This window comes from Hippichthys cyanospilos, chromosome 4 (genome assembly GCF_059441005.1).
Source record: "Hippichthys cyanospilos isolate Australia breed blue-spotted pipefish chromosome 4, RoL_Hcya_1.0, whole genome shotgun sequence".
Classification (NCBI taxonomy): Eukaryota; Metazoa; Chordata; class Actinopteri; order Syngnathiformes; family Syngnathidae; genus Hippichthys; species Hippichthys cyanospilos.
Genome location: NC_142372.1, coordinates 2,794,256 through 2,810,356, shown reverse-complemented (window position 1 = coordinate 2,810,356; position 16,101 = coordinate 2,794,256). Strand labels below are relative to the sequence as shown.

General features: G+C 39.2%; 2 protein-coding genes across 4 annotated transcripts; one reads left to right on the top strand and one right to left on the bottom strand.

Annotated features, from left to right (window-relative positions):
* Nucleotides 1–696: 696 nt before the first annotated feature.
* LOC148424285 (cyclin-dependent kinase inhibitor 1C-like) lies at nt 697–2,721 on the top strand. 3 transcript variants are annotated; one of them, XM_088413637.1, is made up of 3 exons: nt 697–1,042; nt 2,052–2,192; nt 2,540–2,721. In XM_088413637.1, the coding sequence occupies exons 1-3, from the start codon at nt 790–792 to the stop codon at nt 2,596–2,598; spliced, it is 453 nt and encodes a 150-aa protein (XP_088269763.1). In that variant the 5' UTR covers nt 697–789; the 3' UTR covers nt 2,599–2,721. The 3 variants fall into 3 exon arrangements, with proteins under 3 accessions (XP_088269763.1, XP_088269761.1, XP_088269764.1); XM_088413635.1 differs by having other exon boundaries at nt 2,537–2,721; XM_088413638.1 differs by lacking the exon at nt 2,052–2,192.
* Nucleotides 2,722–3,654: 933 nt separating this feature from the next.
* On the bottom strand, nt 3,655–15,964 carry cmtm4 (CKLF-like MARVEL transmembrane domain containing 4). The gene is made up of 4 exons (XM_088412165.1): nt 15,301–15,964; nt 9,015–9,191; nt 6,808–6,906; nt 3,655–5,409 (listed from the first exon to the last, which is right to left on the bottom strand). Exons 1-4 carry the CDS (start codon nt 15,484–15,486, stop codon nt 5,251–5,253), a joined length of 621 nt encoding a protein of 206 aa, XP_088268291.1. The 5' UTR covers nt 15,487–15,964; the 3' UTR covers nt 3,655–5,250.
* Between the last annotated feature and the right edge of the window lie 137 nt (nt 15,965–16,101).

Genomic DNA, 16,101 nt, shown 5'->3' with positions numbered 1-16,101 from the left:
CGTCCATCTTTATTGTGAAGTCATGTGAAAACCATTTAAAAAAAAAAAAAACTACATGGGTTTTCATTTATAACCATCTATTGCAGCTTTACATCACTGTTTTTCTTTCGTTTTTCTGTCAACAACCAACAAAATATTGATCATGCATTTGTATTTTTAACAAAAGAAATAAACTAAAAGAAAGGAACAAAAGCAAAAAATAAAATAAAACGTGAAACTCTACTTTGTGGGGGAACTATATACATTTTGTGAAACGTAAACATTTGCTGAAAGCTGATGTTTTTTCCCCCTTTGTTAGTGTTAAAAATAACACAATTTTAATATAAAATAATCTTATCATCAGGAAGAAATGTGTTCTGTTTCTCGGGGGGCTTCGCAAAAAATAATTGAGGACTAATTTAGAAAAATGGTGTCAAGTCTAAAAAATAAACATTCAAGATCTTGAATGATTGAATATGAAAAAGCACGTGTGTACACTGCATTTGTACTGTTTTGACAAAATATATCACGTCTACCAAATCTAGTCTCATGCTTTCAATACAATTTTTACACAATTTTTTGTTACAATATTACTGTAAATCTTGTGATTCAGATCGTCAAGTGTGGGCTTTTTTTTAATATACGTAAACAAAACATCGAACAAGTGCGCAGATGTTGGCAGGCTGATTGGCTAACGGCGCTTGTTTATGACGTCACTCGATCACGTTGCGAGCGCTTAATTGCTGTTCGACTTTTCGGCGTTCACATTTCAAGCCGGGAGCGCTTTGCTAACGTTTGTTTTTTGTCAAGATGAACACGGTTTCATCGCGAAAGTTGGTTCGCAGGTGTCTTTTCGGCGCCGTGGACCGCGAACTTGTAGACCGAGACTTGGAGCAGAACCTCCGCGTAATTAGCCTGGAGGACACCCAGCGCTGGAACTTCATCTTCAAGACCGAGACGCCGCTGCCGGGCACCTTGCAGTGGGAGAAAAATCCCGTGGAATGTGTCGCCGCTTTTTACCACGAGTCCTACTGGGGAAAGAACCGTTTTTCCAACTCCGAGGGTATGAGGAAGCTTTATTAAAATATTTATTCGCGGTGTGTAACCCCCCCCTAAAAAAAAAAAAAAAAAAAGTTCGTCAGAGCTAGCTAGTTTACTAAGCTAACAAGTGACGTCGACGTTCCCCCCCTAAAAAAAAAGTTCGTCAGAGCTAGCTAGCTTACTAAGCTAACAAGTGACGTCGACGTTCGTTTTGGAAAAGTTACAATCAAACGTTCGACTTTAAATCACTTTACTTGATACGTTTGTTTTAGATGAATAGAAAATAAAATTGTTAACACATAAAATCGTTAATAGGTGAAAGTGGGTTGAAACTCGCTGGAATACCTTCCGTGGAACAACTCGCAGTGACGTCACAGCGGTGAAACCTTTTTTAAAAAATTAAATCGTATTTATTAAAGAAATATTACATGTTTTGCGTATCCGACAAAAATAAAAGCTTACTTTTTGTTTAGGGGAAATAAGCTATAAACCGTCCATGAATAAATCGATGTGACGTCACACCAGGAAAGAAAAATAAGTAATTTCTTATTATTTTTAGTTATTAAATATTAAGCATTTTCAGACTCAGATAAAAATTAAAGCATACTTTGTTTGGTGAAATAAAGTATAAATCCAGAACATAATACAACGATAATGCATGACCATGAGTTTTTTTTTGAGTTTTTAGAAAGCTCTCCCCATATTTTTTTGTGACGTCATCCCCACAGAAGGCATTTGTTTCAAGTATGTTCTACTGTATGTTCAAAAGTGATCAGTGGCAACAGCAACTTCGGCAAGATGTCAGCATCAAAGTGCGCAATTTTGATTTACATCCATTAAACTGCCTAAAAAGTAATCATCTGCTTTCGGGGTCTCTAGATCTTTGCTAGCTAGCGTTGAATATTTTATGCTCTGCTAAACATCGGCGACAGTCAAAACGCCCGCCTAATTCGGTCGTTTTATTTGTACGTTTTTTTAGTAGGGTAAGATATTTTGAAGCGTTGGCCAAGCGGTAGCCATTTTTTATTTAGTTGAAACAGTGTTTGAGGAGACTTTGGAGACTGAAGAGGACACCTGTTGCTCCGCTAGCAAGTATCCTGCTGAAATCACTCCTGGTCCAAAGCAGAAGAGGCGCCCAAAGTGCAAGAGCGCACATACTGAAGAAACCGCAGGTAACAAGTGTGTGCGTCAAGTGTTTCCTCATGCTTAAAACTTTATGTACCCTCGCTATTCCCGGAGCTAAATCGTGTTCCTGTACTGTGAGGCAGACGCGCTAACCGCTGCCCCACCGAGCCGCCCGCAAATTTGTTTCCTCTAAATGCATTTAAAAAGTTTCCATTAGATGCAGATTTTATAATAAGCACTTGAGAAATGATTTGACTAGATGGAGCTCCCGGTTTAAAGATAAATACTAGTGCACGTTTCCGATGCATCTTTAGACAAAAAGTGCCACCTGGATGAAAAATTAAAAAAAATGTCATGTGATATTAACGAATCGCTTTTTGTGCTTTCCCAGCAGAGGCGTCCGTCACCAAGGCAAAGCAGCGCCGTACAAAAATGGCGAGCGTCTACGTCTGAACATCCAAACTGCTGCACTTATTCCAAACAAAATGGATGCCGTTATTGCATGTTGTTCAAAAAGAATTCCGTTTCCATGCGCTTGAGTATTTAGTTTTGATTAAACGTAACATTGTTCACTAACCAACCGTGTTTGTTGTCTAGTCTTTACTATTTTATTAACATTATCATGTCTTTTTGTTGTTGTTTTTTTTTGGGGGGGGGGGGGTATATATATGTGTATATACACATTCATGTAGTTTAAGGCATTAACAAGTTTTTTCATAAGGCTTTAGGTTTGATGTGAAAAGTTAGGGTTTCAAGTAGGGTTGAGGTTTACAAAGTATAGTTTCAAATTAGGGTTAAGGTTTAAAGGTAGGGTTTAAACTACGTAGGTTAATAGTTTCAAACAAAATCTTGGTTTCAAAGAATGCTTTGAATCTATTTTTAAGGAATTGAAGGTTTCAATGAGAGTTAGGGTGTAAAAGTAGGGGGTTTAAACGTGTCAAATTAAGGTTTCAAATTTTATTTTCAAAATAGGGTTGATGTTTCAAAGTATGGTTTCAAGGTTAGTGTTTTAATCTGGGTTTAAGATCTCACATTTCCAAGTATGGTTTCTCAAAAAGGTCATAGTTTCAAATTAGGGTGTTAAGTTTTTTTGTTTTAAAGTAGGGTTTATGTTACGAGGGTTGTTTTTTCATGGTAGTTTTTTAAACTGGGTTTAAAGTTTTGTAATATGTTTTAAACTGAGTTTAACAATTCCAAGTATGATTTCAAACTATAGTGGAATCAAATTAGGGTTTCAAACTGTAAAGGTTTTTATGTTGGTTGCGCTGATGTTTCATGGTAGGGCTTCAAACTGGGTTTAAGGTTTCAAAGTAGGTTTTAAACTAGGTTTAAGGATGCAAAGTTTGGTTTCAAACTAGGGTTAGGTTATCAAAGTAGGGTTTTGAACTGTATCATTTGTCATACAGAATACAAAGCGAATTGTGGCGGTCCAATAATCCATTACGTTGCGTTTAATGGAAATCTTACACGTCACAAAATCATCACACAAAAAAACAAAGTAGACTCAGCTTGGTTCAATTAGTTTAATAACACAATGAACAAAAAGGCAATGCACAATAAATACCTGAAGTGATTCTAGTTGGATTCGTGACTATTTGTTTACACATAAATGAAAACATAGCGGAATGCTTGCGTGTACATTTTTTTTTTAAGCACCAGTCTCGGATGGTGCACGTGATTTGAAAAAGGAGTCACTGAAAAACACCACCACAAGATGGCGCCAAACATCAAGCATTTAAATAAGGCCGACAATGTACTGTACATTCACTCGGGTCACAAATATGACGTAAAAAAAAAAATCATGGAGTGGTTGTATTACAAGACGGAGGAATAATGATTCATTAGTAATTGACAGTATATGCAGCTGTTATATATCGTGAACCAAAATGAGAACTATATTTAAAAAAAAACTGCAAAAATATCAAACAGCAGCAGCGCAACTAACACACACACACAAAAGCTGAAGCACGCTAGATTGTCATGCCAATGCCGTATTGTCATTGTCACTTTAAAAAATGATTGACGTGCAAAAAGGGAGACTAAAATAATCAAGAATTTCTACAACACAATATTTACTCACAGTGTAGATTGAACAAATTGAAAAAAAAAACATTGTGCTGGCAAAAACCTTCATCTAACAATAAATGCGCGAAATGACTTCGAGTTGTAAAAAAAAATCATCTGAGCTAAAAATAGACTATTTGATTGCACGCAGCAAAGTTCTTTTAGTGGCTTAAGATCACTCGTTAACTCATTTACCGCCAACCTGGTAAAAATGACGTCTATGGCCGTCAACGGGAGTGAATGAGTTACAGGGGAAGTCAACTATTAGTTTTTTCTTCACAATAAAATGTTCTGTGTCTCCACTAGTTTTAGCATGACATTCAGACGAATTTTGCATTAGTGGAAAACAAACGAATCATTCAAATCCAGGGCCAATCACAGCTCAACTGTTTCTGAGTTAGGTCATGTGGTGTTAGCAAGATTAGCCCTGATTGGTCCTTAATTTCATCCTGAGCAAATGTGATGTCTGGAACATTTTAATTGTACATGAAAAATAATTGTTACCGAATGAATAAAAGACAAAAGTGGTGGTGGGGGGGGGGGGGGGGGGGTGTCACGTGTTGTTAGCAAGCTGAGCCACGATTGGTTGTTTCCTGACCCCAGAGAAACTGTGATGTCATTTTCAGTCGACAGCAGGTTGCAAAACGGCCGTCCCCGTGTTTTGTTTTTGCCGTCAAGCTGCTTCGGTCACGACCAATCACGACTCATGTGAAAATCGGCATGAGCTTTGATTGGTTGTTACTTGAGCAACTGTGATGTCATTTTCAGCTGACGGCGAGATGACTTTTTTTTGGGTGGAGCGACCATTTTGCCGTTTGCTGTTATAATCCCATTCATCCGTGTTTGGACCAATGAAGGCACGCAGAAGATATTATTGTTTAAAAAAAAATCATAACAGTAAAATAGGCTGAAAATCTAGGCCGAATTCTCAGTTTTGTGGGCCACGGCCCCGGGACAGCTCAACGACTTCACAGTGAGAGCGTTTCCATTCAAAGTTCCGGTCCCCCTCCGCAAAGGTGCGTCAAGTCACGTGATTGGCTTTCAGACCAGTTGGGGGCGGGCTTCCATTTCGCCACGGGAGGCGGTGCGCGCCCGCATGTACTCGCTGCTGTGAGCGGCCGGCTGGTTGCCGCGGCGCCAGCGCCGGAGCGCCAGGAAAGTGTTGATGGCGTACGCGGCCGTGGCCAGGAAGCCCAAAGTCTGCCGGCCCACAGCAAACAGGAAGTCACAAACAATCCACCGCGCGCGCCGCGTCAAACGTTGACAGCCTCAAATATTTAACTCTTTACATCCCAAACATGTATTTCTACGTTAATAAGAGTCCTTACTTCATTTTTTTTTTTTTTTTTTTTGTCAAAACTTTGGCTAACGATCAATGGTTGGTGAATTCAAAATAATTAAGTAATTCATGAGGGAAGGATGAAAGTAATCGAGTACAGTGAGTAAAGTTAGTTGATTAGCTTCAAAAAGTACTCGAGGAATCGACTCAGGTAATTAGGTGATCTATTCCTTCTTTTACGTGTTACTATCGGTTGTACTAAAGTGACTGATTGTTTTAGGTTAAAAAGTACTAAAGTAATTGATTACCTTAGGTACTAAAGTAGTTGAATGGCTGGAAATTGTAATATAGAAATTAAGTTTTAGGTAGTAATGCAATCAATTACTTATTAAAGTAAGTAAGAGTAATCAATTTCTTTTCAAATAAGTATTAACGTAATCAAATAGTTTAGGTACTTAACTACTAAAGGAGTTGATCAGCAACTAAAAGGATTTAAGAACTGGACTTTAAGGCACTAAAGTAATCAGATTCCCGGGGTAATCAATTGATTAGGTACTAAAGTAATCCATCACTTGATGTAGGTAAGTATTACAGTAATTGATTAAATTAGGTACTTAACTAGTACCTGGAGTAATCAATTCATTCGTTTAAGTACTAAATTTATCAATCATTTGAGGTAATTAGGTGCTAGAGTAATCAATTATTATTTAAGTACTGAGGTAATCGATTACGTAGGTACTCAATTACTAAAGGAGTTGATTAGCAACTGAACATACTAAATATATGGAGTTTTGGGCACAGAACTAATCAATTACTAGGTTAATCAAGTGATTACTTGGAGTACTAAAGTAATCACTTACCCGAAGTAATTAAGTACTGTGTTAATTGATTACCCTAAGTATTAAAGAAATCGATTAGGTACTAAAGAACGAAATGAGTTGATTATAATTGATGACTTTAGGTACTAAAAATGAGAAATACAATTTGGCAGTATGTTGTTCCACTTGATTTGCTCTTTATTAGAAAAGACATCTGTTTCTGAATGAAATTATCTGCAGAAATCCCGTTAAAATCTCACGTTCGCTTGAAAACCACTGAATTATTCATTGACAATATTTTTATGATGACAAAAATGTGCCGTTAATCATGAGTTGACTTCTAAAAATAATTCACTGAAGAGGCAGCGTTAGTTTTGCTGTGCTATTTTTCTTGCGACTGAAAACAAAATGGAAGGGATGATGAACGCCATTTTTATTGGTTCTCAACGGGTACGTCGGATTCGCTCTGCCATGTATCAGGTCGGGCCCGCTTCTACTCACCACTGCGGCTATTTCGGCTCCAGTTTTGTGGTTTATGCACGCAAGCACCAGCGAGGACAAAAAGAAGAGGAAGGCGCTAGCTGCCGTGTTGCCCAAATCCTGCGGGAACGCAACAAAAACACTCATTATTTTGCACTGACCCCAATGATGGCATCCCATGATTTCAATTATGACGGTCATGTGACGCGCACCAACCGTCACCGTACCCTCAAATTATTGAAGCGTGACAAGGCAAGTGTGATCCAAAGCACACCCGCTTTGCACACAAACTAAGTATCTCCAACCCAACCAGTTGAACGGGAACCGCTCTCATTTTGGAGGGTCCTCCTTCATGCTAGGAAACAAACACATCGCGTGTCCAGTCTAAACTGACTCACGCATTCCATGTTTTCGCCCCGATGCACACTTTTTGGCAGACTAACACGGTTACCAATGAATTGGCCAAATAATTTTAAAAAATACAACAAAAACAATAGAATTTGTTTCCTGCCAACGCAATTTAATGTATGTCAATTATATGCTGATTTTCACTTTTCACGGGCCGGCCCGGTTCTAGCAATGGTCAACAATCTTCACTTCGTTCACTGCCATTGACGCGTATAGGCGTCAAAGATCAATTTTCATTTCACACATGAAACAGACCGAGAGCACCACACTTCCCGTTTACACAGCTTGTTTCAAAATAAAAGCATGGCTTAAATGCTTAGCATAATGGTAAAAAGCTAAAATAATCCGCAAATTCTCAGCCATTTTGCCGATTATTTGTGCCTATTTGATTGGCCGACCAGCAAAGGAGATAGAAAGACCATCCGTTGATGAATAAATCACGCTCAGTCCCAGGTTCTCGTACATTTACGCACCCTACAGTAAGTGGAAAAACACGTTAAGCTAGCAGCCGACGGTAAATCGGAATGGACAAGGAAACGGCGCAAACCTGAGCGTTTCGATCGATACAAATGCACACTCAAACCGTCTGCCGTCACGCTTCGAAAAAATCTCTCATTTAGGTCAGATGAACATCATTTTTCCTTACTTGAGGCTTGTCGCTATAAGGCAATCCGATAGCCGCATTTGGCCGTCCATCGCTTGACTGTGACATGTAAGCATGTAAGCTGGTGCGGCTTGTGGAATTCTAGCTAAAAGCTATTTTCCACTCCCTGCTGCTCAGACAACACCATCTTGCGTGTTGAGGCAAACAGTAAAAAAAAAAGCAGCGGCTCATTTGCTTACTGCTGACGCTGCGTGTTCCGGTGACACTTGGAGGCACCGGGGCCTCCCGCCAACTTCCAGACTCTTTACGACGTTTACAACTTTGCCACGTGGAAGATCCGGAAACCTGTGCGTTTTACAGCCCCATCGCAAGTCGGTTCGCGGTTGCGTTCGTAAGCCGCAGAAGATAAAAATCAATCCGCAGCAAATGAACGCTAGGTATTAATTACAAGGCGACATTTAAAAATCAGTCCAAATGCTGACTCGACTTTTTTTCTGTGCCGTATACTCTAAAAACAGTCCAAAAGGACTAAAATTGGGTCAAACTTCTTGGGTTATGAAATTTCATCCCAAAAGTTTTGTCAAATGAAGAACCTGGACGACAAAAATGACCAAATGTGACTCAGAAAAGGACTGACACTTCTTGGGTCATTTAGACTCGACACTAAAAACAGTCGTGTCCGAAATAACAAAAATTGGGAGCAAAAGGTAGTGACCCAGTTTTTAGGTGATGCAGGTCATCCAAGTTGGGCCAAATGAAGTATCCAGATGCTAAACACAACTGAGTCTTTTCTTGGGTCAATTAGACTCGTAATATAAATATGGTTGGGTCATAAATTGAAAACAAAGGGACCGACCCAATTTTTGAGTTATACATTTCATTCAAAGAGTCGGTCCAAATGAAGTAAGCAGTCTCTAAGCACAATTGTGTCAATCATAACCAGATGTGGATCCAAAAGGGACAGACTCTTCTTGGGTCAATGAGACTCAACAATCTAAATATGGTTGGGTCCAAAATAACCAAAATTGGGTCAAAAATAGAATGATGAAATTTGGTGGTCTATGTTTCATCAAAAAAGGTTTTAATAAAGAAGCCAGTATATGAAAACAGTTCAATCAAAAACAGCCCAATTTGGGTCCAAATGGGACGGATCCCAATTCGCACATTCCCCCTTGTATTCAAAGCATAGGTAACCTCTGTCGACTCGTGTACCAACCGTAAGGTTCCAGTTGATGTGGGGCACCTTGGTGTGCAGGTTGAGACAGAAAATCAGCAAGAGCGTGCCGGTGACCACAAAGGCAGTGCAGCTGACAAACTCGAAGAAATACACGCCGCTGCACGGGGAACACATCATGATGGTTTCTATGCAGATGAACCCGATAAGTGACAGGACCTAGACGGAGACAGACCAAAGTCCTGGCTCAGTTCCAAACACGCACATGCGCAAATTCAAGATGCACCAAAAAATGTCCCGTTATCACTTTGTAGGGTAAATTCGTACAAAGTGATCAGCAGGAAGGGCAAAAAATGCCTGGTGCGAAAAGAATGACTAAAATCAGCAATTCTCTAGTAAACAAAAGCAATTGATCACTTTAGGTACTTGCTTCAAGTCATTAAGAACTAAAGCAATTGATTATTTTAGGCAATCAAGTACTGAAGTAATCAATTACTTTGAGTATTTAAGCGCTCATCAACGACTTTAGTGCTTTAATACCCAAAGCTCCCAATCTCAAAAGGAATTGAAAGTAGCTAAAATAATTGAATATTTCAAGACATTAAGTACTAAAGTGATCATTTACTTACTAAAGTAATTTACTTACTAAGTTAATCAATTACTTTTGAGTATTTAAGCGCTAATCAATGACTTTAGTGCTTTAATATCCAAAGCTCCCAATCTCAAAAGGAATTGAAAGTCGCTAAAATAATTGAATATTTCAAGACATTAAGAACTAAAGTGATCATTTACTCAATAAAGTAATTTACTTACTAAGTTAATCAATTACTTTGAGTATTTAAGCGCTAATCAACGACTTTAGTGCTTTAATACCCAAAGCTCCCAATCTCAAAAGGAATTGAAAGTAGCTAAAATAAATGAATAATTTCAAGACATTAAGTACTAAAGTGATCATTTACTTACTAAAGTAATTTACTTACTAAGTTAATCAATTACCTTGAGTATTTAAGCGCTAATCAATGACTTTAATGCTTTAATATCCAAAGCTCCCAATCTCAAAAGTAATTGAATGTAGCTAAAATAATTGAATATTTCAAGACATTAAGAACTAAAGTGATCATTTACTTACTAAAGTAATTTACTTACTAAGTTAATCAATTACTTTTGAGTATTTAAGCGCTAATCAATGACTTTAGTGCTTTAATATCCAAAGCTCCCAATCTCAAAAGGAATTGAAAGTCGCTAAAATAATTGAATATTTCAAGACATTAAGTACTAAAGTGATCATTTACTTACTAAAGTAATTTACTTACTAAGTTGATCAATTTGAGTATGTAAGCGCTAATCAATGACTTTAGTGCTTTAATACCCAAAGCTCCGAATCTCAAAAGGAATTGAAAGTAGCTAAAATAATTGAATATTTCAAGACATTAAGTACTAAAGTGATCATTTACTTACTAAAGGAATTTACTTACTAAGGTAATCAATTACATTGTATAGTTAAGTGCTAAGTAAATGATTTACTTTCGAACTTTACTGCCTAAAGTGATCAATTACAAACTCCAAAGTGATTGCTAATTGAATTACATTCGCACCAAAAAGTAATTGATGCACTTTTTTAATGTTTGTATCAAATTGGTACCCAAAATGGAAAAAAATGTTGCTGTCCCAAGTTACACATTCTTCAATTTCATTGGCTAACCACATCCTGTACTGACGAGCTAATTATTGACCATATATTTCATATCAAGCTCATGTCCGTTTGTACGCATTGCATGTTTTCGGCAGGTTTTTTTTTAGCGCAAGTGTTCTCAAGGACATTGGGGAATGTTTGCACAGAAATTGTGGTTTGTCTTGACGGTGAAGAGATTGCGGTATGAATAGACAAGAAGCCGGACCATCAACCCGCGGTATGAGTCCATTCCGTCAGCCAAGACATCAACAGACCACGGTATGGGAAGAATTTTGCGTTTTCGGTACTCGTCTGCCACGGAAGGCCCGGTAAAACCGCAAGCGTATTACTGAGTGGGTGAGTGAGTTCCAAATCCCAGACACTTAACAGGACCAAGAAAAACACAAACGCAACATCCTGCCTCGATCGAGTCTGCCGCCGTCTAACAATGAAGTTTGAACTTGGATAAAGGTTAAGCGGGAGACAAGCTTGTATGTGTGGCCTGGAGGGGGGGGGGGGGGGGGCAACTGTGGTGAATTAAAAATTCCAAGAACGCACAATATGCAGAGTACTCGGAAAGATTAGTTGACACTAAAAAAGCACATTCTTTCAAGTGATGAGTGCAGAGTGAGAGAGAGAGAGAGAGAGAGAGAGACACACACATACACCTTTTTAGGACGTTTATATTGTATGTTTTTATTTTACATTTCAGTGATCCGGTAATCATTTACAAGTCCACAGGAGCAATAATTTTTCTTTATCTGTTTTCAGTATTTTGAGCATGTAAGTTTCCATAAGTTTAGTTTGGGGTCATGCGAAGTGCTTCCTGTGTGATGTCATTGCTAAACAACGCCAACGTCAGAAGCAACAGCTCAAATTGGTCTGTTCCATATGTGTTTTTATGTAAATATGTACGAAGTCAGCCATAGCTAATGTCGATTTTTTGATTGTTAGTTCTACAGAGTAAATTGTCGGGAAATGTGGCTGAAACGAGAAAATATGCAAAGTGGAAGACCAAAGTAAACAGCAATGCAAAAAAATGGTCTCGTTTGCGGTCAAGTCGGCAGATTTATAAATTATGAAAATGCATCACAAACAGGAATAAATATGGTAGACATCACGGGTTGTATAATGTTTTTTTTAGGTTTATATGGATACTCAGTCATTAGTGGTGCAAGTTTCCGTCAAAACTCATTCTAAACGCCGACAAATATGAGCAAATATAGTTAGCGCAACTTGTCAAAGCGTGAAGTTGGATGCAATTTTTGTCTCGGGGTTCCACCCAAACATAAGTGCAAGGCTGCAAATGTTTAGGGATGAGGTCACGTCTCTTCGAGAAAAAGCGTCACTTCCCCAAAAGTCCCTGTCTCGCAGCCGAGCAGGTGTCCAACTGCCAAACGGGAGGAGGACAAGGCGGGGCCACAAAACTCAAGTCATGGATCATCTTGTAAAGTCTGCGTACATACAAGCTCACACAAAAGCTGCTTTGATGTGAGAATCATTGTTTGAGCAAAGAAAAAAAAAAAGATTGTCGAAAAAAATGGCCACACAAGAATGCTGGAGCAGCAATTCCCAGTCTGGAAATTGTCCAGGTTCTATTACACCAAGTGGAAGGTGAATATAGTGTAAAGTCTATGGCATACATTTCTCCCCACATGCATGCCCAACATTCTTGATTTCTCCTTCCCAGAGCTGAATAAGTCACATTTCAACCAGAAGCCACCGCAATGTCTCTCGAAGCAGGAAGCGCTCATGGACATTTGAGACCATCTGGAAACTTCATTCCATCTAGAGCAGTAATTCTCAAATGGGGCTAAGGAGATTTTTGCAGGATTTCTGCAGGTATCAGCAAATCTAATTTGATGCTTTTTCATGCCATGACAGCAACAATATATGTTTTCTTTTCAAATTAAGAGCAAACTGATTGGAACATGAAGCAAATTATTGTTAAATTAGAAATCAGATCTTCAAAAGTTGCGCGTTATGTTTTCTTTCCGAATTAAGGACAAATTAAATGGAACATCTTATTATAATGAGCAGTCAAATGGGACTGCGTGAAATTTCAACAAGATTTCTGCAGGTATCAGAAAATCTAATGTAATGCTTTTTAATAGTGTGACAGCAACAGTGCATATTTTCTTTTAGAATTAAGAGCAAACTGATTGGAAAATGAGGCAAATTAGTGCTAAATTGTCTGGTGACTCTTGCAAAATGTATGGCTTTATTTTCTTAAGTTTTATATGTGTGGACATGGTCATTAACGACAAAAATTTGCCAAAAACTTGAGAGCAAATTGATGTGATACGGTCCATCTTCTGGAATTGAACAGTAGGTTTCTTTTCAAACGAAGAGCAAGGTAATTGGAATATGAAGCAACCATAAAAACGCAATTTTTTGACAGTCGAGAGAGAAACAAAGATGATAATGTGATACGACCTATCTCCTGGAGTTGAACGGTACATTTTACTTTCAAATTACGAACAAATCAATTGAAACATGAAGCAACTTATTGCTCAATTGTGTTCACGTGACTTCTTTGCAAAATCGTATTCGCCTTTATTGTTTGTGACGCATTTTTTGGCAGTCAGACATAAAGAAAATGTGAAATGATCTAACTTCTACAGTTGAACAGTACATTCTCTTTTCAAATTAGGAGCAAATGAATTGGAAGACGAAACACCTCATTGCTACGTTTGCAACACGTGATTTGCCTTTATTGTTCCTGACGCATTGTTTTGGCAGTCGAGGAAGAACTAAAGCAGATAATGTTACGCGATTTATTTTTTTGGAGTCCCTGAAAAAATACACATAGAAATTCTACCAAAAAAAATCTGATAAAAAACTTGAATAAATCAGACCAAATCCCCAAATATTTCGCGCTTCTCTGGGGGGGAAAATTTCCCAGAGGGACGACGCCCTTCAGCAGAATGATTAGTGGAATAAAATTCCAGAGTGAATGGAGAGTGGTCGGAATATCACTTGGGCTTTGTTTAGGAAAAAACACCGTCAGGTTTCATGTGACACAAGACGCTGGGGGGTGGGTTGGGGGGGGGGGGGCTGTGTTTATACAATACAGTATAGTCTGTCAGAGCATCAAGTTTTAAAGCGGTGAAAAGTGGCGGCTAAGGAAGAAAAAGCATCTGGCGCAGAGACTCGCGGGCTTCACCAAACGCAAACTTGGGAGGCGTTCAAGTGTCCTCGTTCGTCAGGGAGACGACTTTACGACTCGCTTCGACGGGAAAGTCTGTATCCAAGCTGAAGAGGACATCGTTCGGATAAAGTACTTGTAGTGGCTTTTTCGTGCCATGCCAGCCTCAATATGTTTTCTTTTTCAATTAAGAGCAAACCGATTGGAACATGAAGCAACTTATTAGTGTACTTGTAATGAAACTAGAAAAAAAGACTCATTTGAAAAGCTGTATTCTTGTTACATCGTGTTTTCATTCTGGCTCGGCGGCGGAAAAACTGTGTCGTCGATCATCACGCGCATCTGCGTAAAACGTAAGATAAAGGTACACATTGTCCTGCGAAAGAATCATTAGGAGGCAATTTAGCACTAAGTTGCTTTATGTGCTAATTAATTGGCTCTTAATTTGAAAAGAAAGATGAGCTCCTGCTACATGTTTTAGTTCTGGCTCATCTGTCAGAAAACTTTACATTTGAGTAAAACTTAACAAAATAAAGGCATATGATTTTGTGCAAACGATTCATTATTAGTACACAATCAAGCAATGGGTTGAGTTATGTTCCAATTCGTTTGTTTTCAGTTTAAAAAGAAAGCTGCATTCCTGTTACATTCCGGTCTCGTCTGACAGAAACCTGTCACTAAAATGACAATGCACATCTGTGTAAAATTTAACAAATTAAATGCATACAATGTTTTGAAAAGGGATTATTGGTATACAATTTATCAACAAGTTGCCTCGTGTTCCGATTCATTTGCTCTTAATTTGAAATGCTAATGATTACTGTTGCTGTAAAAAAAAATACATTAAACTGTAGGTGCTGATACCTGCAGAAAATCTATTAAAAGTCTCACGTAGCCCCGTTTGAGAAGCATGGCACTCAACGGAATGAACATGATTAAAATTAGATGTTCCAACTAACTAGCTCTTAACTTGAAAAAGTAGAACATTGTGTTCAACTTCACAAAAAAGACTGGGTCACATCATTCGTTTTATAGGATAAATTTGCAATGAGTTATTTCCTTCCAGTTGATTTGCTCTCAATTTGAAAAGTGGCATCCCTGTTAAATTTGCTAATACGCTTGCAGAAACCATCGCGTAACCCTTTGAGAATCACTTTACATACACTAAGCAACCGAACTTTTTGCCATCTTTTTTGTGTTTTGTTCACCGGTTGAAAGAAGACGTGTCGGGGAAGTAAATTCAGACAGGTGCATGACCATCACCCAAATGAAGACTTCAAAGAAGCCATAGCTCATTACAAATACGTTATAACATTTATTCTGTATTTAATCCTTAATCTGGAACTATTTAGTCTTATCGCTTGAACACCGACTGTGCAGTTTAAATCCACGGTGACCATATGTTAGTGACTACTTTGCGAACAAACGGCACGTCCTTCCACTTTTGTGGAGCATTGTCCAAACCTTGAGTGGACTACAGTCCAAAAAGACACAAGAAGACAACTTACCACTTCGACTGCTTTTAAAACACCAAAGTAAGACTTGAGGTAGTCTACATCGCACCGAATGCCGCCCCAAACGTTCCTCGCGTGGACTGGCTCGGTGGTCGGCTGGTAGGGGCTGCTAGCCCCCGAGATCATGGAGGTGTTGGAGGCCTCGCCGTCCAAGCCTTCCGCCTCCTCCGTGCTCCTCATAGCGGGCTCCCCTCGATACCGAAAAAACTTGTAAAGTCCACCAAAAAGAAAAAAAAAAAGAAAAGAAAATGAGCTCGGTTGTGTCTATGCGTCAAAAAGCCCAACTCGCTCCATATCGATACGAGGAACGAACGGAAAGGTCCACTTCTCACGGCTGTCCCGCCGGGACGCGGTATCGGGTTAAGGGGGGGTAAAGAGGTCGACACCCCGGGCTGTTTCCTGCTTGTCGCTTCGCTCCCACGGAGGAAGCACTTGGAGCTCTATTAGGCGGCTGACTTTTTTTTTTCCACTCACATCGCCGCGAACACCGGAGGGAAGAAAAAAAACACGCCTACCGGGAAGAGCGGGTTCGTTCTCCGAACGAAAAACACAAAGCCATCTCGGGGAACTCGCTAGCTTAAACTTGAGGCCTGTTGTCGGGGTAGCGGCAAGCCGCACTGAAGCTGCTCGGCTCGGCTAAGCTCCCTGTGGATGCGGGGGCCGGGGCAGACATGTCTCCGCCCCCACAAACTCCACAAAACTCGCCGCCAGTTTCGGGTTCCACCAAGGATGCGCCAAAGACAATTTGGGCCCAAAACACAAGGCGACGCGAAATTTTCTTCGACTATGAAAGAA

Excerpts from the sequence above, each read along its gene's own strand:
- LOC148424285 (XM_088413635.1), top strand. The coding sequence starts at position 790 with ATGAACACGGTTTCATCGCGAAAGTTGGTTCGCAGGTGTCTTTTCGGC. Across the intron at positions 1,043-2,051 it reads CCGTTTTTCCAACTCCGAGG|TTGAAACAGTGTTTGAGGAG; the intron begins GTATGAGGAAGC and ends TTTTTTATTTAG. Across the intron at positions 2,193-2,536 it reads ACATACTGAAGAAACCGCAG|CAGAGGCGTCCGTCACCAAG; the intron begins GTAACAAGTGTG and ends GTGCTTTCCCAG.
- cmtm4 (XM_088412165.1), bottom strand. The coding sequence starts at position 15,486 with ATGAGGAGCACGGAGGAGGCGGAAGGCTTGGACGGCGAGGCCTCCAAC. Across the intron at positions 6,907-9,014 it reads ACATCAACTGGAACCTTACG|GATTTGGGCAACACGGCAGC; the intron begins GTTGGTACACGA and ends GCGTTCCCGCAG. Across the intron at positions 5,410-6,807 it reads GAGCCGAAATAGCCGCAGTG|ACTTTGGGCTTCCTGGCCAC; the intron begins GTGAGTAGAAGC and ends GTGGGCCGGCAG.